Source organism: Artibeus jamaicensis, unplaced genomic scaffold (genome assembly GCF_021234435.1).
Source record: "Artibeus jamaicensis isolate MK-2021 breed Jamaican fruit bat unplaced genomic scaffold, CSHL_Jam_final contig_467, whole genome shotgun sequence".
Taxonomy (NCBI): Eukaryota; Metazoa; Chordata; class Mammalia; order Chiroptera; family Phyllostomidae; genus Artibeus; species Artibeus jamaicensis.
In genome coordinates this window covers 5,492,483-5,516,769 of record NW_026521845.1, presented here as the reverse complement: position 1 = coordinate 5,516,769, position 24,287 = coordinate 5,492,483, and the positions used below count along the sequence as shown (strand labels likewise).

The 24,287-nt window shown below is 40.2% G+C and overlaps 1 protein-coding gene across 2 annotated transcripts; it reads right to left on the bottom strand.

Annotated features, from left to right (window-relative positions):
• Window positions 1-220: 220 nt before the first annotated feature.
• On the bottom strand, window positions 221-24,264 carry UCHL5 (ubiquitin C-terminal hydrolase L5). Of its 2 annotated transcripts, none has more exons than XM_037142899.2 (11): window positions 24,078-24,264; window positions 18,117-18,180; window positions 16,688-16,793; window positions 13,502-13,627; window positions 13,358-13,419; window positions 13,149-13,279; window positions 11,295-11,358; window positions 9,641-9,743; window positions 8,639-8,749; window positions 6,153-6,251; window positions 221-748 (listed from the first exon to the last, which is right to left on the bottom strand). In XM_037142899.2, exons 1-11 carry the CDS (start codon window positions 24,151-24,153, stop codon window positions 704-706), a joined length of 987 nt encoding a protein of 328 aa, XP_036998794.1. In that variant the 5' UTR covers window positions 24,154-24,264; the 3' UTR covers window positions 221-703. The 2 variants fall into 2 exon arrangements, with proteins under 2 accessions (XP_036998794.1, XP_036998795.1); XM_037142900.2 differs by having other exon boundaries at window positions 8,639-8,746.
• Between the last annotated feature and the right edge of the window lie 23 nt (window positions 24,265-24,287).

Below are 24,287 nucleotides of genomic sequence, written 5' to 3'. Positions count from 1 at the left end.
TTAACCTGAAATTCTGCTCTGAAAATAATATTCACACCTTGAAACAGTTTTACATAAATAACCCCACACACTTAGAGTTTGCGAAAATAAAATCGGGATGTTTATTACTTTTTCTACTGGCAGCAATGAAAATCACTAGAAACTGTACTTTTCTCCTTTGTAAATGACCTGCATTAAAATTATATTTTTCCAAATAATTAATATAGGACATAAAATTCGGTTTTAAAATCCTCAAAATATTTAATTATCCAAGACAGAAATACTGATTTTTTTCCCATTAATGATCAGAAGAAACAAGAGATCACGTTCATTCAAGATCTGACATTTATAAACTTTAAGCATTTGACAGAGCTAAGTGATCAAAGGATTAATTTTAACAATTACAGGTAGAGAATACCATTTGTTCATTTTCTAGGCCCATTACAGTAGCTATATATGCAGGGAATCACAGAAGTTCTCAGGTCCAAGGTCAAATAATGGAATTTGGGCAAGCACTCTCAGCATCATTTGTATTTAATAGGCACTCCATGCACATGATGCAGGTAGGGAAACGTTTGTGGGTCCATGCATTAACGACAAAACAGACCGGTACTATCGCCAAACGTGCAGAGTCAGTCGGGGTGTTGCTCAATGTCCTTTACACTTAATGGTTCCCATGGAAATAATTGCAGAAGCAGAAATGTGTGCACATCCCAAAGCATCTTTATTTGGTTTCCTGTGCTTTCTTTGCGTTCTGTTTTTCTTTTGCCTAGAAATTAAAGATAGTATATTATAAAATCTTCAATGTCTGTTTTAGAGCATGTTAAAAGAAAATATCTAACAGCATTCTTAAGCTAAAAGGCTTGTAATGCAGTGTTGGTATTTCTAGATGATTAGTTACAATTCACTCTCATTCAAAAAATCACATTTGCTTTGTACTTCTATCAGAATTTGATATGTATTATTTTAATTCTAATAACTTAAAATATATATAATTACTCCTTCCATAAAGTCATACTAATTCAAAAGTATTTCAAAACAATATATTTATATATGTGCCCACTTCTCGTTCAAATAAAATATATAAGAAAAACCTTGTAATAGTTTCTGACTATTTGGATGAATTTAACACATGTTCCTAAACTTTGCTTACATGACCTGAGAAGTGTTTCACAGATTATCATAATTATACAGCTTGAACACAGTCATTCCATTTTAATGTTCCACAGACAAAGCAGCCAGACTTTAGAAATGCTATCAACCCAGGAAAAGCACATGGCTGGTGCACAGTGAACCACAGCAGTGGTCCCAAGACACGCCTTCTGCAGTGTGCTGCTCAGTGTGTGCCCAGGGACCTGGGCTTGTCAAGGTGCAGGGAGATTCTGTAAAATGCCTGCCCAAGGCTCTACGTTTCTAGCAAACTCTCGGGATGCCAGTTCTGCAGGTCCGCAGACAACACGTAGAAGAACGGGATTTGAGGGTGATAGAACGCAATGTTCCTTCCACTCAGCCTCAGAACCAGAAAGGGACACATTAGACTTCTGCCATTACCCAATTAAGAAAGAACTTCCTTGGATTAAAAATAAGGTACTTAAGAATAATTACCATCTTTTCCAAATGATACATTAGGTAATATAATTATTATACAACTGTATGATAAAACTGAGAGCTGTGCCCTAGAGTGTCTTAAAAGTGAACATTATGTGTGCCATATAAAAAATAATAAAATTGCCTGCATGAACATTTTTTGTTAACAAGCAGTTTGTAATTTGATATGTACATGATTTCTCATACAAAGAATTTTTGTTTCTAAATAATAATACAATAGGTTTTAGACATAATTTGAAGTAAGAATATGTACCTCTTTCCTAATTGATTTCTAAATATACTCTAAATATTATAGTCTTTTTAGTAGGATTAACAAGAATGAATTTACTGGTTTATAGCATAAACTTTAAAACATACATGAGCAAAGAAAGACATATAATGCAGAAAGTGCCCATATATTTATTAAACTATATAACTCAGGTATAATTAAGGATAAGTCAAAATTAAATAACTTAAAAGTAATTACCACCATTTATTAAGCATTTATCATGTACTTTACAGGTAATGATCATTGATTCTTAGGTATAACTCCCAATTTACGAAAAAGGAAATAGATATTACATATAATAACTAAAAATACCTGCTAATAAGTTACATATATGTATTTTGTTCTGCCTTTATTAAAAAGTAAAAAATGCTCCCTGGCTGGTGTGGCTCAGTGGATTGAGCGCAGGCCTGTGAACCTAAAGGGTCTTGGGTTCAATTCCCAGTCAGGACACATGCCTGGGTTGCAGGCCAGTTCCCAGCAGGGGGCACGTGGAAGGCAACCACATGTTGATGTTTCTTTCTCTCCCTCTCTTTCTCCTTCTCTCCCCACCTCTCTAAAAATAAATAAATAAAATCTTTTAAAAAATACTATCAGATTTCCAACTGCATGGAAAAACATACTGTTAAAAAACACTTTCCTTCTGCATAGTATGCCAATGAGATACTAAAACTGCTGAATCAAGTTAGATCAAGTCTATAATCACAGGTATTAATATACACATATTACAAATAGCTTTTTCTACCCTATTTATAGTAAAGGACAGAAAAAGTTCTTAAGACTTGTTATCTATTACCAATTAAATTACAATATCTTAGTAAAATGTGGACAAATGTCAACACTGTGAAGTTGCCTTGAATGCCCCGTAGCAACTGAATTTATAGTTTTCTATTATGGTAGGTTATTGGTAGGTTAAAAACTTGGGATTGACAATGATTCAGAGTTACATATAAAGGTTAAGAGAAAATTTTAAGAATTTTAAGTATACTTGAACAAGTTAAAATTTTACAAATAATATCTTTATATCTGACTTTATTATTTTTTAAAGATTGTATTTATTTTTAGAGAGAGGGGAAGAAAGGGAGAGTGAGAGGGAGAGAAACGTCAGTGTGAGAGAGAAACATTTACGGGTTCTCTCTCACACCCCCAACTGGGGACCTGGCCCACAACCCAGGCATGTGCCACGGCAAGAATCGAACCAGTGACCTTTCGGTTTGTGGGGCAGTGCTCAACCCACTGAGCCACACTGGCCAAGGCTATCTGATTTCCTTTTATATTTAAGGTTCAGATTTGATAAACGGCACCAGAGGTTTTATAACTGTATTTCTAGGGTTACCTCCAGAGCAGTTTTTATGTAACACAGTCAGTGAACTCATCAGATGAGGGTAGAAGCCCTGATACAACAAAGACACTGTGAGGGTAAGACCTTAACCTGACCCATGACAGCCACATGCCGTAGGAGGTTCAGTCTTCACCTCTGCTTTGATACTCAGGAGGATGAAAAGCCTTCCAGAGTTCAAACACAGTCTTGCCTCTGCAGGCTGCAGCGGCTGCCTCGGCTGCCCAGAAACCTGCCCGGGGCGAGCGGGGGTTCAGCAACCCTGCCTGGAGGAGTCGTGTTTGGTTCCTCCCACCCTCTTTCACACTTTGTTCCCATACTCTGCTTTCCCTTGGCTGGGGGAACACTTCGACTTAACAATCCATTTCTGAATTCTCTAAGTAATTTTTCTTGGACGTATTACCATTAAGTGACCATCACTATTAAAGCCTCTATATTAAAGGTAGTTATAAAATTTAATCTCAATCTATTCTCTTTTTAAATTTTAACCATATTTACCTTATCAGTAGAAAGTGGTATTTCCCATGATACTTCCTTTTTAAAAATAAGATAAGTAAGAATATAATTGTGCTATGGAAGCTGATTTATTGGTAGAGATTAAGCATTTAATTCTAACCAAAGAGTTAAAATTCTGTGGATGTGAAACCCTTCCTCTAGGATCTTTCCCATGACTTTTTCTGGCACTTATAAAATTTTAAAGAAGCTATTCAGCACAGTCCTGTAATTAATTATTTTTCCCCCAACTCTATCATAAATTGCTTAAAAGAAATCTCTCATGTGTATAGCCATAGACTTTAATGGAGTGCCCGAACTGTTTGCACCTACATAAATGATGAGTAATTAAAACATTTCAAAAATTTTAATTAGATAATGATTTGAATTCTCTTCAGAATCGAGGGAGATAACATAGTGTGTATACAAGAAATACACAAATCTCAGTAGTGTATACACGGTATCAATAATCAAAGAACACTTTGGAGAGACAGACAAAAGCTAGGAGGCGAGGAACCACCATTCGGTGAAGCAAATGCAAACACGAACCGCAGCCCGGGTGCTCCCACGGTGCTCCTGCACTGCCCCCCTGTGTTCAGATGGGAGCTCAGGACCCACAGTGCTGCCCAAATGCTGGCAAGCTTGGGTTCTCTAACTATCCTTTCAGAAAAATCTGGAATTACACTGTTATTAAAACCAAACAAAAATTGTCCTTTTCCCAATTCATTTACAAAATATTTACTCACAGTACGATTTTAAAGTGAAATATACCCATTTAAAGTTTATCAAATAACATTTGCCTGCTCCTTGCTATTTACACAAAACTAACATTATCATATGATTTAGCAAAACAGTCTACATTATTAATTTATTATTTCTTATTATTAGAGAGCTATTTCATAGTGCTTTATACAAAGAACACAAGAGCTAGGTACTCTGTTAACTGAGCCAAACTGAGAGTCACAGAATCTTAATTGTTAATCTAAAACTTTAAAAGTCAGTTTCCTATCTTGGACTTTTATAACTTTGATACCCTAAAATACACGAATAGAAAAATGTACATTGAAAAGAGAAGATTTAGCAGTCTTCCGCAAAAATTTTTGCATTTAAAGGTAAAAGTTGAAGCACATGATTCAGGACTTGGGAAACAAGGTACACACAAAAATGTTAACTTACATCTCATATTATTTAGAATTTATGATCACGTAAAACAGCTGGGTTGAAATGTACCTTTGCTTCATAAACTTGAAATTAATAAGAAAAAATGTCTAGCATGTAAGTATATTCTGCTCTTCAAGTAAATGGTCCAATATTTTATTTGTCTAGGAGTTGTCTTCTCAAAGTATTTCTCAAAATGTGGTGCAGACCAGCTGCCTTAGAATCACCTGGGGGAAGGAGGGCTTCTTAAAGGCTCCTTCCCTTATATCAGAATGTCTGGAGAGGGGCCAGGTAACGTGTTTTAAAAAGTATCCAGTGCCAGTCACTTTCAGAAACATTAATTTATAGTATAAACTAAAAAACAATTTTAATTTGTTTCACTAACTGAACAAATCTTTCGGTACCTTATATAAAGAAAAAAAGAAATTTAGAATGTTTCACTAACCAATGCTCGTTTCCCATCAGTGGAAAGAATACTCGCTTCCAGATAACAAAACTCAATTTTTAGTCTTGGCTACATTTTTCCCCCTCGTCAATGTCTGTTCTAGTTCTAAATTCTACGATAACTCAAATGCTTGCTAAATTAAATACGGAAAATCTATTATCTCAGTTATTAACATTAAAAGTTGTCTTTAGCTTAAAGAAAGGAGAATATTTTCCGTTTTATTCTGCTGCGGCACAACCTGAGCTGGGCGGCACAGTAGGGAGCCACCCCTTGTTTTTCTCTACAAACACCTGGCTGATCTAATGCCCACCTAGAATATAAAACTGTAGGAGAAGGCGTGTAAACAAAAGTCAAAAGCTTCAACTAATCTTACCTCTACCTAAGCCAAAAGGAATTTTGTTTGGGGGGAACCTAAATCCCATTTAATATAGGCAGTAACGCTGTAATAACGGTCCCTGGTGCCGGGCGGCCCTGATTTATCAGGGTACCTACGTGAAGGCCCACCTGCTGCGCAGTACCCGCAAGCTAATACGAGTGTGTGGGGTGCACACTGCACCTGAAAGACTGAAAAAGAAAATTCCACGAAGACCAAACATATACAGAAAGAGAGATACAAGGTATTCACCAGGAAATTCTTACCCTTTCTTTTTTAAAAAAGATTTCATTATTTTTTTAAAAAGATTTCGTTATTTTTTTTAGGGAGAGGTAAAGAGAGAAAAACATCAATCAGCTGCTTCTCATACACACCCTGACCAGGGACTGAACCCCACAAGTCAGGTAGATGCCCTGACTGGGAATCGAATCAGTGACCTTTCGCTTTGCGGGATGATGCCTGACCAATCCAGCCACACCAGTCAGGGCCTTACCTTTTCTACCAGTGGTATTAACTGCTGGTGTTCTGCTAACGTCTTTAACAATTCCATAATGAAAGGCAGGTAATTGTGCTTCCTTCTGATATTTTCAATCTGAAAAGGAAACAAATATCAAACCATACTAGCTTTACATTCTAGGTTTCTGAGATTTTAATTGTGCATACAATTCAGAATAGAAATGGGAAAAGAAACCCTTCCATTTTCACAGAAAAATTTTTGAAATAATGAGATTACATTCCTACTGAAAACAAAAAGAACAAACATGCTGAGTTTCCTGGGCACAGCTTCCTATTGATTTAGGAAGTAACGGAGACTTTTAAGAGTCTAGTCTAAGACCATTTATGAAAACCGAGCTCACAAAAGCGGCACTCCTACCTCCCACACCTGCGCAGTCACCAGGCCAGGCCTCCTGAGACCAGCTTTATTCTGGGAGGGCTGGTTAAGCTTTCTGTGAGTTATTTCCAACCAGAATAGGGTAGAGTGTGGGGGAAAATCTGTGCTTCAGTGGAAAACTAAGCATGGTCTAGATCACACCCTCCCAAGTTATGTGATTCGAGCCTTACACTGCCATCGAGCCATGAAATATTCTGTCTGGCAGAGGTTCAACATACTTCACATCCACCACAGGAGAAAGAGTGATTCCCATTGTTTGTAAATTCATTTCAATATTCCTTTACTTCCTCTAAATTTGAGCTGCTTTGATTTCTCATGTGAACTAGTTATGACACCTTCCAGATTCCCTCAATTAATGAATTAAAATCTTAACATATTCATTTTATGTAAGAATCATTTTATGAGAATCATTTTAGCATTTTTTGAACGAAGCATTCTCAAATAATATACCAAGTAAAGATTCTGAAAAACTACTTTGTGTTTTATGTTAGGCAAATATTAAAAATTATGTAATAACCCTGCATAAGAATATATTAAGTGCTTGGATAGTTATTTTTTTACATCACATTAAATGGAAGATGAACATTCACACTTTCATCCCTTCTTTCCCTGTCCCCATGCACCAGGCCCTCCTTTTCCTGCCTGGAATACCTGGGAGCCGGCCACCACCACTCTACCTGAAGAAATCCCACTAGTTCAGGGCCATTTAGTTGATTTAATAATCATTTGCTGGCTATTACATATGATGCAAAGCAATGTGCTGATACCACCATGGTGGGCAATAAAGAGACAACCCTTGCCTTCAGCTGAGCCTTGAATGAACAACAACGCTCTCTGCACTGTGACATGCATGACCAATGACAGGAGTGCCGTGTCCAAAGTCGCGTCCCTTCACTCTTTCCACTTTCTCTGGAAAAAGCTTATTGGACAGATTGAAAGTGAAGGAGAATGATATTACTAAAGATAGCCTTGCTTTGTAGTTGACTCTGAATAATAAAAATGTTTGACATAATTAAATGAAAAAAAATTTTAAACCTGAAAAATTGGAAAGCAAACTAAAACGAATAAACCGATTTGTGTATCAAATTGGTAATATGACCAATCCACACCAAGAGAAAAGTTTTTCAAGTGAATTTAAAAACATAGTAATTTAATTATATAAAATGGGATATATCCTAAGGGAAAAAATTAATGTAAGAAAAAAAATAACATAAGAAAGAAACCTCTCAGTTATCAGCACTCCCAGTATTGTTATTCTGAACTTTATATAACTTATACATATATATATATATACACACACATACATATACATATTTACATGTAGCATAAAGCATATAAATATTTATTTTACATACATATGCTAGAGACATGTAGCAGAAAGCAAGTAAGTAATTATGTTACTGTTGTCAGCAACCCAGATTTTCAGATTAAAAGATACAAATGCTTCATTTTAAGTATAAAAGCCCTCTTAAACCTATTATTTGAATATTAATATGGAATTCGCATTGTTTTCTCTTCAAAAATGGAACACAAAAATCAAACAAACATGTATTTCGTAGCTCTGAAAAGACCTACAAATAATGACCAATCACTCACTAAGCACCCTGAGCACTCAAAGAATGGTTCCCAAATACCACTTCCCGCCAAAGGACCCAGGGCTTCTTGAAGAAAAGGGCTGACTCTGAGTCTGCGGCAGGAAACGTACAGGACGGGTCTGCAACGTCTCAGCACCTAGAAGGGACAGGAGGCAGCCGCCGACGATGAGGACTCCTGTCGGGACTCAGGAGACAGCCTGGAGTGGCTCCTACCGGCCAAAGCGGCGATAACTAGAGTGCTCAGAATAAGTGAAGTGAACTGAAACATCAAATAGGTTAAAAATCTGTTCATAGTAATACTTACAAATGTAGGGAAAAGTTTTTAAAAATTAGAGAAATCTTACTAGTTACTTTTGTAGAGTACCAGAGAATCAACCCATGGTTCTGAAAACTATTACACATGGAAGAAAAAGGATCTATCAGTCAACATACCTTCATGTCAAAATGCATCACTCTACATTGAAACACTGAAGAAACAAATTTTAAAAATACCTTATATCTTTTTAGTTTCTGCACTTCTTCTTCAATAAGCATCTGATTTTTGGCCACCTCTGACTGAATAGCACTTAACATGTTACCCTGATCCGTATCCATGGGTTCCTCCTTAGGGGAAAGAAAAGAAACAACACACCCTAAAACCTGAGGCTTAAGTCCAGAATATTTGCAAATGATAAACAGTACAGTTCTTTTCAAGTTTTACTCGTAATACAGTAACTGAACATGAGCCTCGTAAGTGCGGTATTAAAGGCTAAAAGCCCTATGGAGTGTCTGCCATGTCTCCATATTCTACAACACACAAACATTTACTCAACAATCCATTCTGGAACACACTTCAGTGCTGTGCCCTTCCATTCAGCTAGAAACTTGTTGCAACATATTCTTTAGAAAATGTGATCAAAGGAATGTAAAGAATGTCTGTTACTAATTCTCTGGTCCAATCCTACTTACTACAAAAAGATAATCAATCATTAAGACTAGTAAAGATTACTCGTCAATCTCAATGTACCCAGTTGATCCTGTGGGGAAGGTAGTCTACTTTGCTATGTAGTTAATGGCAGTAAATAATTAACTGCTAACACTTAGTTAACACACACTGCTTGACAGTCACTGTCTAAATCAGCGAGATATATATATATGTCTACGTATGTGCATGTGTGTGTAGATGTGTGTCTACACGCACACATATATATATGTGTGTATATAAATCTCAGTTAATCCTCACAATGACCTGCAAGGTAAACACTGTCACCCTCATTTTACATAAGAAACCGAGGCACAAAGAAATATGCTCAAATCCATATTCACTTGGTGGCAAAGCCAAGAGCTGAGTCTAGCAGCCTGATTCCTGGGTATATTAAGCACCACTCAGAACACTTAAGTAACAGAAGGAAAGAAAGAAGAAAAGGAGGGAAGGTAGGAGGGAAGAGGAAGGAAAAGGTAAACACTTTCCCTGAGCAAATAGCTAAGTTTGAACTTAAAAACATGGCCACAAACCTCGGCAAGCTGTCTTTGTAACTCTGCTATCTTCTGTTCATATATCATTTTTCTGTCAGACACAATGGCCATTAAGTTAAATCGAATTTCACCTTCACTGTACCTAAAAAAAAGTTAAAGTTTATAATGTAACAAAGAATTGTAAACACTATTACAATTAAGATAGTCTATAGTGATTAGCCCATGATTCTCTGGGAGAGCAAAGTCAATGGTTCATGTATTGGAGATTCAGCGTAGTAAAAGATGCCAATTCTCCTCCACAATTACTGTCAAAATTGTGCCAGAGCAGGGGAACAGGCATAAGCAAAAAGAAAAAGGAACAGTGACTTAACTTCATACCATAAAATTAACTCAAAATACAGTAAATGCCAGACTTCAGTGAAAAATGTTAAAGCATAAACATTTTAGAAAAAAGATGCAGTAAAGTCTTTGGAACCTAGGGCTAGGCAAAGAGTTCTTAGATTTGACAATAAAAACACAATTACAGTGGGGAAGACTGACTGAGATCAAGAGCTTTTGCTCTAAAAGCGTCAGGAAAGGGGCTGCAGATGGGGAGAGAGTTGCCTGCAGACAACTGGTCTAAGGACTGGCAGTACCTGGAGTACGGAAGGCCCCACAGTCCAAAGAACCCAATTACAAAATAGGCAAAAGGCATGAAAAGGTTCTCAACATCATTAGTAATTAGGGAAATGCAGATTAAAACCACAGTGAATCCCTTGACAAAACCAAATGCCAGCAAGGATGTAAAGAAACTGGATCACTCATACATTGCTGGTGGGAATATAAAATGGTACAGCCACTCTAGAAAAGAGTTTAGTCGTTTCTTAAAAATGAACCATGAATTTACCATAAAACTCAGCAGCAGTGCCATGCCCCTGGGCACTTATCCTAGAGACATGAAAACTCATGTTCACACCAAAGCCTATATACAGATGTCTGTCACAGCTCTGCTTGTGACAGCCAAAACCTGGAGACAATCCAGATGTCCATTCGACGGGGCAATGGGCCGAAAACGGCACATCCATTCCACAGACTAGTGATGGAAAAGACTGAACCACTGATACTCAACAACCCCCATGAATGTTAGAGAATTACGCTGAGTGAAAGAAGCCAATTCAAAAAAGCAGCATATTGTATGAATCCATTTATAAACCACTACACTCTTTAAACAACAAAACGTGCATGGGGGCGGGCGGTAGGGGGCGGTGTGGTGGAGGCTCGGAACAGGCCGCAGGAGGGGTCCCTGGGATCATCTGAGTCTTGTCTCATCCGTGTCAATACCCAGGCTGTGACACTGTGCCCCAGGGTTGTAAGATGTCACCATCACAGGGCAAAGGCTGCACAGGCTCGCTATGCAGTCTTTGTATAACTGAACGTGAATACATAATTATCTCAGAAAGTTTAATTTAATTGAAAAAAGAGATGGTGAAAAGCGAACTCTACAAAGCAGCTGTACAAAAGATCTAACTTAATGGGGGTTTACATGTTTAACAGAACTCAGAGATTTTCTGAAATAGACTTCCTGAACACATTCATATTAACCTAATCAAATGCAGATATCCGGTAAGCACTGCTAAAATAGAAACAAAGTAAGAGTGTGTAAAGATGTTTAAAAACCAGAACGCCACGCCAGTGAGATGAGCTGCATGCTTACTTTTGTATCCTTTTCTCTATGACGGGCCTCACGGCGCTGATCCAGTCGTCCTGATTGCACGCACCTGGGGAGACAGACGCACAAGCGCTTACAGCCACTGAAACCGCCATTAACACTGCTCCCCGACTCTGGTCCGACATCGCTCTTTTTATAAACAGTTTAGGAAATTCAGAGTGGTAAAAATCCTTTCAGCTTAACTATGTTCAGCTTCCTTTTATTTAACTGACAATTATTGGGGTGACATTCATTAATAAAATTATATAGGTTTGGGGGTACAATTATAAAATACATCATTTGTATACTGTATTGGGTGTTCATCACCCCAAGTTCAATTCTTATTTTCAAATAAGAAAGCGAATTATCACAATTTACATGTCACATGATTTTGCCACTTAGTAGGTGCTAAACAAATGTTTGAGAAGGTAATGAATTAGGGAAAAACCAGCCCCCATGGTAGTGGCAAAAGAAGGATTCAGCCCTTATCTGCCTGACTCCCCACCACCGTTAACGATAAAAAACTGAGATCCACACATAAGCAAAACCAATTTTACCCAGTTGTTTTAATTCTTTTTTTCACCCTAAGTTTTAACACAGCCTCATAGTTGTATAGTAAAACTTGCTCTTCTCTTTCATCTTTCACTTCCTTTATATGAGAGAAGCCAATGGAGAAAACACAGAGATCAGATCAACCACCGAACTAGGGAAAATCAATTTCTACAGAACTGAAAGAACATTCTATTCATTTTTTTACAACAGAGATAAAAAAAATAAATGTTTCACTATAGCAATAACATGTAATCTGCATTAGACAAACCATTGGTTCTATACATGAGACAGAGTCAAAAAATTACAAACAAGCCATGGCTGGTGTGGCTCAGTGACTGGAGTGCCGGCCTGCAAATCAAAGGGTCACCTGTTCAATTCCCAGTCAGGACACATGCCTGAGTTTCAGGCCAGGTCCCCAGTAGGGGGTACGCAAGAAACAACCACACGTTGATGTTTCTCTCCCTCTTTTTCCTCCCCTTCCCCTCTCTAAAAAATAAATGAAATCTTTTTAAAAAATTAAACATTTTTTACAAACAAAATTAAACAAATTAAAAACAAGCAAAATGAAATTCTGAAATAATTTTTTATGTATAAAATTTTATGAACAGCAAATAACATTAGATTGAATTAAAGCAGTTTTTGAATTAAAACGGGCCCATAAGTTTTCTTTTAATTTAATGAGATAAAAATAAAATTTTTTTATGGGCCTGTTATTTCTGTGCTATGTCTGGACTACCAACGTCCCCTCACCCTTAACAACCATTTGTCATTCTTGCTCAAGGTCAGAGACGAGGTGGGATCAGGGCAAATCTGCCCTTTGGCCCAAAGGGCAGCACATCAGTGCACTATTCACACAGAAACTTTGGAGAAAAATATTTCTGTAGATTAACATTAAACATTGAAATTAAAGTGACTCTGAATGACCAAAGGAAAACATTTTAGTGCTAGATGCTAAGAAATGCTCACCGTTCCTTATCAGTTGGTTAAAAATGACAAAAATAACTCAAGTTCACCAGACAAAGTCGCTTCTAAGTTAAAAAGTAAAAAATAAATCATGTCATCTACGGTTTAAATTCTGTTTTCTCTTAGAAAAAAATGAAAGGTTCCGCGTGAACTGCAGCGGCTGGCATGTCCCTCCTGTGTGGCAATCCCACCCAGTGCAGAAGACTCGAGGCCGTCGCCACACTGCACTCCCCGCGCCACCTTCCCCTTCCCTCCTCTGCAGCACTGAGGCTAACACACAGGTGAGCGAGAGCCCGATCCTTCCTCCTGGGCGAGGTGAGCTACCAGGAACAGGAACTGGGTTACCTAAATCAATCGGTCCTTCCCGCAGTCCGTCTAACTCATACAGTCTTCCGTTAACAGGAACGTAACTGACAAAGTGAAAAGCATCTTCTTCTTTGGCTGATGTCTTTGCATCAAATTCAAACATCTGCTGTCTGCAGCGAAGGGAAAGGAGCATAAGAGACAAACAGGCAAAGGAAGAAGCAGGGCCCATCTGGCGGGAAGTCTCTTACCTGGCGAAGCTGTTGTGCACTTGTCGGATGACATCTGAATTGCTCAGTGCCAAACCTTTCATCTGAAATAATTTTTAAAAGTCACCCATTAAAATAAGAACTATCACAAAGAGAGCATTTTAAGAATAATAAGACTATACTCACAGCTGCATCAAAACTTTGTGAAAATTCTTTAAACTCCGACAACGTCTCTCCTAAATGAACATCTTGATGAGTGCAGTTCAATAACACACTGACTATGGCTTGTGTAGCACAAGCATTATTAATTACCTGTAAAGTATACAAATGAAGATACGAGTTTGTTAGAAAAACTTTTAAGCAGAGACAATAAGCCCCAAAATAGAAAGTTAATCGTTTTCTAATTTTGTTTCATATCTTCTTAGCATAAACATAATAAGACCTTTAATTCCAATTCTAATCTAGTTTCAAGAACTTGCTGCAGTTCTGGAGTTGAAGATTCTAGGAACCCAAACACATGAAATGAACTCGTAGCCTCACCGACGGCAATCCAGTTAGGGTGGCAAGACCAGCCCTTCCTGATCTAGAGCAAAACTGAGGAAGCCAACAGAACTCGCCTTCCCATCCTGTTCATGTCCCTCCTAAGGCTGCGCTTTCCAACCGGCTTGCTGCATGAATTTTTAAAACATCCAATACTTGCCTAGTCAGGGGCTGTCAATAAAAAAATGACAGCCAGCAAAACAACAGCTGTTGGTGTGAATCAATCAAAATTATGCTTTTTTGTCAGATCTGCAAACAAGATATTTTTGGTGTGCTGCAGAATTCTAGTATTTAGGTTATATGTACCACAAAATGAAAAAGACTGAAAATCGCTGTCCTAAACTCTTTCTACCTGTTCAAATTCAACCCATATTTTGGCACCTAAAGTAAGCTCCAACTGACCTATGTGGTTTTCAGAGAAATTATCCAACAACTCATTTCAGTTTCCCCTCTCACTGCAGACAAGGGCTTCTCCCACAGCCCCCAGAGCCTCCGCAGCATCCAGACCATCCAGCTGGAAAGAAGCTCAGAGGGTCGGTGAACACCCGCAAGGTGAATGGTAGAGACGAACTCAATTTGGTACATGATTGCAAACATATAGCTTAATCTTATTGCTGTATTTCGTTACTGTACTGTAATTGAATACCACTTTCTAATTACAGTCTTTCCATAAAATGGTAATTTACTTAAGATTCTACCATTTGGAAGTTATCTATTTATAACCTGCCTAATTTCAGAAGAAAATTTTTCAATTATCTTCCCTCTTTAATTCCTCTACTTTTCACGGTGCCAGGGGCTCGTGAATGGCCACCAGCTCGTACGTGTGTAACTACAGTATGCCTGCCTTTTGCATGCGGGAACGCTCTCTCCCGATTCCCAACAAATTCGGCGATGCCACCACACAGCTGCAACTCCTCTTACAGAGCTCTTGCCCCAAAGCTTCCCCATAACTGACAAGTTAGGGAAAAGTAACAGACCTACAATCCAATTGATATGGTTGCTGATTTCTTTCAATATCTATTTTGATCAGAATCCCAACTGTTTCACAGATCTGGATAAAAGTTTTTTTATTTTTAAAGAACACTTTATAAAGGTGGTTAACTTTTTGAGAGTTAGTGTTCCCTTACCTTGGGCCAAAATTAGGGTGAAGTTATCTGGGGGTGGGGTAGGAGTGAAGTCATAAGACATTAAAGTTTATACTTATTCACACATTCTTTCAAAATCGTGACACATTAAGAACATGATAATTCTATGACACGTCCCTATTATTTAAGGACTCCAAATCTGTGATGTATCACTTTAAAAAACTTTCTAAAGACTTAGGAAAGCATTCCACCCAAACTCATCAAACTGTACCCATTTCCGTGAAGCGAGCCACAGCTGCGTGGCCCTAACCCAACATAATGCCCGTCCAGCTTGCTGTGCTCGTTACATGGGTGTCTGTCAGTGCCTCTGACTAGTCTCGCTGCCTTCTGCCATCAAGCTGTTATTAATCTAGGATGATCCTCCACCTCTTCCCCCAGTTAATACCTACTTAACCTCTAGATGTCAGCTAAACTGTCACTCACAGGTGCCTTTTTAGATCTCCCTGAAGGGGCCAAGTCCCTCGATTCGATGGGCAGTGAAGAATCTAATATTGCACAGAGAGAGGTCTGGCCTTTGTCCTTGGCTCATGGGACACGATCTCCAAGCTCTGGAAAAGCCATGCCTCGTGGCCTGCCTTTGTTTACCTGAGGGCTCTGGGCCACACAGATGGTCTAACACTGCGATTCAGGGTGGGGTTGTATGTCGACGGCACCAGCCCGGCCTCCAGTGCAGCTGGAGACAGACCATCCATGTGGGCGTCAACCGGGTCTGCGTGACCGAGGCCCACTGAAAACTCTGGGTGCCAACAGTCCTTCGAGGTTACCTGGATGGCATTTCTCTGGATATAATGTCACACGTCACTGCCCGGAAAGGTGGTGCCACCTGTGACCCCACTGGGGGAAGATGACTGGGAGCTTCCTGCCTGGAACCTTCCAGGACTCCGGCCCGTGTGTCTCCTCCCTGGGCTGAACTGAACTTGCGGCCTTTCCCTGTAATAACCTGTAACTGTGGCAATAACAGCTTTCAAAGCCGCCTATGCGTTTTTCTACCAAACCGCAGCACTGGAGGGTGACCCTGGGGGACCCCAAGCATGGAATGTCAGAAGGGAGCATGCTTCGGGGGCCCCTGAACTCTGTACTTGGTGTCTGAAGTGAGGGGCTCCTCAGATTATCTTACAGCTGTGAGCCACGGCTCTCATTTCATGCCAGGTGGCACATGTCACTGTGAGTTTGCTTTTCACTGACTATGCCCACGTCCACGGAATTCCAGCACCCGGCACAGTGGCTGGCACCCTGTGGGCACTTGATCTGTTACTTCCTGAAAGACGGGACGGATGGAGCCAGACACGCCCAGGACCACCGCAGCACACTCTTACCACCTGCATCAGACCATCCTTGCTCGGTAGGAGGTGGCTGCTAGATGACGCTTACCAGAAAAGCATTACTGACCTGTTCTTCTGGGCCCTTACACACAGGCTGTAATGACCAGAAGAGGACTTCTTTCTTCAACACTGAATTAATCAGTGATCTACACACACACCTCCCATTAGAGTGTATGATTAGCACTAGACAGTCAGCATTATCATCTCTCTAATTGGTGCAGTTCTTTGGGGAGCTTGATTTTTAGAGTGTATAGGTGTCCAAACAAAAAAATGTTGAGTGCTGCTGCATTAAGGACACAGGGGGAACACAGTCCTGTTTGGAAAAAAGGCTGCTCTCAAGACCTCAGAACACCCAAGTACCATACCTGCTTGGCAAAAAATATCGTGTCAAGTCTGGAGTCCTGAACCACAGAGCCTGCTGGTTCTTCTCCTGGCTGCCACTTGAACAAAAAAATTAACCCGTGAACAGGCCTACAAAATAAAACACAAATTAGTGACACCAATCCCTGCCTCCGTTTGCAATTAATCATCATCATGTTAAATTTTACTCAGCTACTTAACAAATACAATGCAAATAAAGTAAACTCAAAAATTTTTAAAGGTTTCTATTGCTATTCAGTTGCCAACATGTTGCCTAAGATAGGCTAATACAACTTAAAAATGACATCAGTTAAAACAGGATTATAATGAAAGGCTTACTCTCAAATCTATGGTTTATTCATTTTCTACCTTACATCACTTTATTTTAAAAAGTCAGTAGGAACAAAGCAAACCTAGAAGAAGCTGCTAAGGCAGAATGAATTCTGACATAGACAAGTGAAGTTCACTTAGGAAGTTTGCTGATAAATGGTTGACAGCATATACATTGTGAACTGGAGGGAGTGACTTAGGATAGTTACTGGAGGCATGAACAACCCTGCAGTGCGAATGGAAGGTGTCTTTACCTCGTACCAGGTAAAGCCACCCCTTTCCTAGAGAAACTCTTATTTGCCCAGGAAACAGCAAACTGCCTCCATGCAACATAAATCCTTCCTGTCCTCTAGACATTCCCAGTGACACAGCTGTAATGAACCTTCCCTGACCACTCCGCCTAAACTGATCTCATCTTCTATCTAAAGCGGCTGCACTTTTTGTGGGGAAGGGGGTGGCTTTGCCAACCATCTCCTTTTTACTAGGAAGACAGAAGCTACATCCCAGCAGTCCCTGTCATCCCTGTGAAAAGCCAACTCCCTGTCTCCATCCCAACGACTCCCCCAGGTGAAAACTCCTCCCCCTCGTCTTTTGCAACGCAGGGCTAGTGCTCGGAGACACAGAGGCAGTAGGTGAGGAGAGGCCAGGCGGGTGGCTCTAGTCAGAGGGAAGAATCTGCATCTGCATCTGGAATCTGAACTGTAACCGCCCCAGAAGCAATGCCATGATGTAGAGACAGTTCTGAGTTACTGTCAATATATATTATAAAGTATGCTTTTGTTGACACACCTCTCCTTCATGTCTTTTATGTTAAAATGTCTTCCATGTTCTAATCCATGATCTCTAAGTGAATTTGTACAAAATCAACCCATTACTTGGTTGATATGGAATTACAGGAACTTAGTTTTTAATTCCTTGCAAGTTACTTTTTAACTAGGAGTTTCAGGTTCTTGATTATAATAGGAGAATAGAATCCCACCTCACCCGATTGAAAAAAGACTTGAAGGAGATAATGTATTCAGCCTATGGTAATTCAAGTACATAAACAGACAAAAGTTTGCTCAAGTACAGACATATTTTGAATGCAGCTAAAATTATACTCACTTCAATTTTTCAAAATTCTCAGGCTCTAAACTCCATATTTCTTCTACTTGGGCACCTCGGCAACCTGAAATAAGAAATTATTTCTTTAGAAAACAAAATATGTAACTCATTTTTTCTCTTCATCATTAAATATTAACTAAAAGAAATGCGCATTTGGGGGAAAGACATGAGAAACTAAAATGGTAAAACTGATAAAGTTCACAGTCTAATCCTATTACGTCCTTTACTATTTCCTAATTATTTACAATGGGAGTATATTGCTTTTATAACCAGAAAAGTTTCAAGAGTTCATTTTCACTGACAGGTTCCTCCATGACTACTCCTTGGTTTTTGTCTCAATCTCTGGCTCTTTCTCATCCCCTTTTTTTACTCTATTGTGAAGCTTTCCCAGCTCTGCCCTTGGCCCTCTTTTTTTTATTACTGTACCCTTTTTAAGTAGTAATAAACATCTACCACTTCACAGTGACTTTTATATCACATATTAATCTCATTCCTAGATTTCTATTCTATTCTATTCTATTCTATTCTATTCTATTCTATTCTATGTTCTGCTACTCGGCATCCCCCAAACATGCTCTTCCTCTTGGACAGTGGTTCTGCACCAGGGTGACTTTTTTGCCCCTCCCAGACCATTTCACACTTCTACTGTCACTATTGTCACACTGGGGAGTGGGGGGAAAGGCTTGGTGGCATCTACTGCGTAGAAGCCATAGGTGCTAAATACCCTACATTGCAGGGGCAGCCCCCGAAAGCAAAGCTTTATCTGGTCCGACATGTGAGCAGTGCCAAGGCCGGGAAACCCTGCTCCACTGGGTCGGGTAGGAGGGTTGGTGTGAGGGCAGCCTGCCCTCTAGACTGCCATCTGCTGGCCATGTGACCAAGTGACCTCTCTGCTCCCCAAGCAAACAGTTGTGAGGAATGAATAAAATATTTGTGGTGCATAAAGCAACACAGTGCTGGCACACTTTACAGGCCCACTAAGTGTTAGCTGGTATTATCATAAAGCAAAACGCAACCGTATGTATCAGTGCCGTCTGTGTGTAAAGTGCTTTAAACGCATCTTCTCTAATCCCTACAAAGCAAATATTCTGTGAGAAAGGTTTAGGGATGTTCAGTGGCATGCCCAAATTCACTAGAGCTAGTATATGGAGTGGCTGTTAGGATAATGCTGGCCCTCATAGTATAAATGAGGAAGTATTCCTTCCTCTCTGATTTTTTTGTGGAAAATTTGTACAGAATTGGCATTATCAGGAGACTTCCGCCAAGATGGAGGCGTAGGTGGAAGCACTGCGCCTTCTCACACAACTAAGTTTAAAAACAACAAAGTTTTAGCAACAAAAATGCGGCCAAACCACAGAATATTGAACTACACGGAAGTCTGACAACGAACCCTTCAGCCAAACCGGAAAGAGGGGCAGAGCCAGCAGCAGAGCGGGATCGGGCAGGAAAGATCCACCAGACCCACTGGGGCTCGCAACCCAGGTGCACCAGCAGCCATGGGCGGATCCCAGGAGTAGAGAAGCAGGGGAACCCACTGAGGGCACAAGGCGGTGGTCCCACTGAGGGCTGACTGCAGTCACACATTCGAGCACACATAAACCGGTGAAGGAGCTAGCAGTGAGACAGACAGACCCCAGTGGCAGGAAGCGGCAGAGGGAACCACCATTTTCCCTCTATGACCCCGCCCCCACATACAGCATCACCAACCAGTGACCTGGGTGGCCCCGCCCTGGTGAACAACTAAGGCTCAGCTCCTCCTACATAACAGGCAGGAACAGATCAAAACATGGCTCAAGAACAACTCAGAGCCCCAGAGCCAATAAATCTAAGCGATGAAGAAATAGCCAAACTTTCAGATGCACAGTTCAAAACACTGGTGATCAGGATCCTCACAGAACTGGTTGATTATAGTCACAAATTAGAGGAACATATGAAGGCTAAACTAATTGAAATGAAGGGAAATACACAGGAAACCAATAGTAATGGAAAGGAAACTGGGACTCAAATCAAAGGAGTGGACCAGAAAGAGGAAAAAAATGACCAAACAGAAAAGGATGAAGAAACAAGAATTCAAAAAAAATGAGGAGAGGCTTAGGAACCTCCAGGACATCTTTAAACGTTCCAACATCCAAATTATAGGGGTACCAGAAAGGGAAGAGGAACAGCCACCAGTGGAAAACTTATTTGAACAAATAATAAAGGAGAATTTCCCCAATCTAGCAAAGGAAATAGACTTCCAGGAAATCCAGGAGGCTCAGAGAGTCCCAAACAAGTTGGACCCAAGAAGGAACACACCAAGGCACATCATCATTGCATTAGCCAAGATTAAAATGAAGGAGAGAATCCTAGAAGCAGCAAGAGATAAGGGGACTGTCACCTACAAAGGAGTTCCCATCAGACTGTCAGTGGATTTCTCAAAAGAGACCTTACAGGCAAGAAGGGGCTGGAAAGAAGTATTCCAAGTCATGAAATCCAAAGACCTACATCTAAGATTGCTCTATCCAGCAAAACTTTCATTTAGAATGGAAGGACAGATAAAGTGCTTCTCAGAGAAGATCAAATTCGAGTTCATCATCACCAAGCCCTTATTATATGAAATGTTAAAGGGACTTACCTAAGAAAAAGAAGATAAAAAAGATGAACAGTTAAAAGGACAGCAAACTCACAGTTACGAACAACCACACCTAAAACAAAAGCAAACTAAGAGGACAGCTAGATCAGGAGCAAAACCATAGAAATGAAGATCACATGGAGGGTTAGCAACAGGGGAGTGGGAGGAGGAGAAGGGGGGAGAAGGTACAGAAAATAAGTAGCGTAGATGGTAGGTAGAAAATGGATAGGGGGGAGGGCAAGAATAGTATGGGAAATATAGAATCTAAAGAACTTGAGACATGTGGTCATAAACTAAAGGGGGTGGGGGAGGGGGTGTAGAGGGTGGAGGGGAATGAAGGGGGAAATAGAACCACTGTAATGGCATAATTAATAAAATATATTTAAAAAAAGAATTGGCATTACTTATTACTGAAATATTTGATAGAATTTACCAGTGAAACCACTATGGTTGGAGTTGTCTCTGTAAAAAGATTTTAAATTACAATTTTAATTTCTTTTATAAATAGAAGGCTATACTGGTTATCTATTTTTTCTTGATTGAGCTTCAGTAATTTATGTCTTTACAAAAATTTATATATTTCATTTGTCCTATCCATGGGCCTAAAGATGTTTACAACATCCCCCTATTGTCCTTTTACTATCCAGAGAACCTGCAGGGTTATCATCCCTCTTCTTCTTTTTTTTTTTTTTAATTTTCTACTGAATCAGATAGGATTTTTTTTTTTTTTTTAGGATTTTATTTATTTATCTTTAGAGGGGAAGGGAAGGAGAGAGGGAGAGAAACATCAATGTATGGTTGCCTTTCGTGCGTCCCCTGCTGGGAACTGGCCTGCAGGGAACCTGCCTGCAACCCTGGCATGTGCCCTGACTGGGAATCGAACTGTGAGTGTCTGGTTCGCAGGCCCGCACTCAATCATCCCTCTTCTTTTGATATTGGTCATTGTGTGCCCTCTCCTCTTCTGATTGGTCTGGCTAGAGGTTTATCCATTTTATTGATCTTTGGAAAATGGCTTTTGGTTTCATTGACTTTTCTCCATTATTTTCCTCTTTTCTCTTTCATTAAATTAATTTAAACTCTAACCTTTATTATTTCCTTTTATCTGTTTACTTTAGATTTAATTTGCTCTTCCTTTTCTAGTTTCTTAAAGTGAAGGTGGGGTCGTTGATTTGTTGTAGGAAAAGTAAATCTAGTCCATTATTCCATCCTGGCTGGAGGCAGAAATTTACAGCTTCCATATTTAACTGGTAGGCTATCACAGTTTGTTTTGGTTCATTTATGAATTATGTATGTACCATACCAATTAAAAGTATAGTTCTGGTCAATCAGTTTCTTAATTTGGTAAAAACTTTGCTTTTACCATGTTATATTCCTCCAAAATTGTATTTATGCATTCACTGAACCCACTAATAATTTCCCCTCAGTGAACAAACTTTTAAAGTAAATTCTTAATAGTATTCCTAATACAATATTTCACATTTCAAAGAATGAATTCCCTTATGCATGACTTTTATGAAGTCATTTTCAATTTCAAGTCTTCTGTACACAGGAGATTGGCACAATCAATAGTTACTGGAGGGAATTAATTTTAAAATAAACAAGTTTGCCTAGTATAATATTGGAGTGGGCAAAAGGAGGTTTACAGTTGTTTGTATGGGAAATAATACAATTAGTAATAATGCAAAAATAAACTGTTTTGTGTACCCACAACTATAACCTACTTTTCTCTAAAGAAATTCACCCTGTATTTCTTAAGTTAATTTCAGTATGTCCTAATAGGGTTTTGAAAGTACATTTTTATGGTTAAACCTGCAGACGTCTCAAACTTGGTATATGTCCAAAACCAAACCCATCTTTCTCGTCCATCAAGTCCGTCCTCTTGTACTTCACCAGCCACCCAGGCTAGAAACCATGCAGTCATTTTCACTTCCCCTTACATCTGGGCGCAGTTCTGTGGATTCACATATAGCAAGACCAGTGACTGTCCCTCCTGCTCTCTAACCCCTACTTTGCATCAAACCAATTGCTCAGACTCTGATCATTTTAAGAGACTTCCAGTTTCTCGCACTTCATTCCAATCTACCCTGCACACTACACATAGTAAACCTCTCTAATTATCAAAATGTCATCTCAGCATTCAAGTATCACTGACAATTAAGTTCCCAGGGACTGACTACAGGGCAATCCAAGTGACACAACATGGCATACAACCAGGCCTCAGTTTACAAATGCTCCTCCAGACTGTTACATTATATTTTAGTCACTTTCCCAGCTGTTCCCTAAGCTACACACTTTTAACATCACTACTGTTTGTTTTTTCTCCTGCCTGTGTTCTTGTAACATTTTGCTCATACTTCAGCATGGCTAGGCAGTCCACCACAGTACAGTTTGTCAGTTCTGTAGAACAGCTTTCACGATTTATTCACATTAAAAACCCCCAAACCAATGCGCCTGAAATACGGTAGCTAAACAATGTACTCTTGGTGATACTCTGCTAATTACTGTAGACGGTATCGATAGCAACGTTTAATTTTTACCCTGAGAGCAAGTTTTAATGTAATAGCTCGAATTAATAATATTTAAGAAAATATAATCATTAAAAAAAACTGCTCAAAAAAGAGGCTGGGAAAGAGAGGGACAGGGAAAGGATAAAAATCAAATGTGTTCATTATTTAGGGTGGAAGATGAGGAATACAGCTAGGAAGAAATTATGAGACCAGCACGTGGCCTCTAAGCTAGAGTCCTAGCTCAAGAAAACACACTTCACCGGCAGCCAAAGATAAGCTAGAAGCAGAACAGCCAAGTGGCCCATCGGTTCCACGCAGTCAGCGTGTGTGACGTCCGCAGAACTACTCACACACTCAAGGTGTTCTGCTTAGAATAACTAGAATCTCGGGCTCCTGGGCGGCTGGGGCTCCGACACCTCACCCTCGAAAAGGCACACCCCAGCTTTTCCTGCAGGACTGAGGGCCCGAGACACGCACCTGGGCGCACCTGCCAGGGATGGGAAGCGCTAGGCGGAGAAGCGGCGGGGAAAATGGAAAGGCTGGTGCTTAAGGCGTTGGGGAGATGGGGTGACTGATTTCAATTAAGCAAGTAATTGGGAACCTGATCCTGAGGATGCGGCAATGCAGAAACACAAGGTCTCTGCCCTCGTGGTGTGACTCTCGAAATCGCTGCGGAAACGCGACCGCTCCGGGCTGGGAAGGGGGCGGGGCCCCGTATTTCCCTCCATTCCCTGGAGCCACCTGCTTTCTGACAAGGGGCGTCGTAGCCGCAGGTAACCCTCCAACTCCAGCTCGGGCCTCCTCTGTGACCCCGTGGCCAGGACGGTCCCCTTTGGTTCTCACCGAATCCTTTAATGAGCTCGGTGAAGACCCCGGGGTCGCTTTCCATGAGGCACCACTCCCCGGCATTGCCCGTCATGGCCCCGGCCAAACACCGTCCCGCACAACCTCGGACGCTGGCCGGCCGGGCACCCGATGCCGCTGGCCACTGATCTCCGCGAACCCGCCGCGGAGCTGGTCAACTCACGTCACCCCGCCTACTTCCCGACAGCC

Bases quoted from the DNA above. Each gene is read 5' to 3' on its own strand.
- UCHL5 (XM_037142899.2), bottom strand. From the start codon at position 24,153: ATGACGGGCAATGCCGGGGAGTGGTGCCTCATGGAAAGCGACCCCGGG. The intron at 13,628-16,687 runs GTATGGTACTTG...TATACTTTACAG, and splicing joins CGATATTTTTTGCCAAGCAG to GTAATTAATAATGCTTGTGC. The intron at 11,359-13,148 runs GTAACCCAGTTC...CTGTCTCCCCAG, and splicing joins GGAAGGACCGATTGATTTAG to GTGCGTGCAATCAGGACGAC.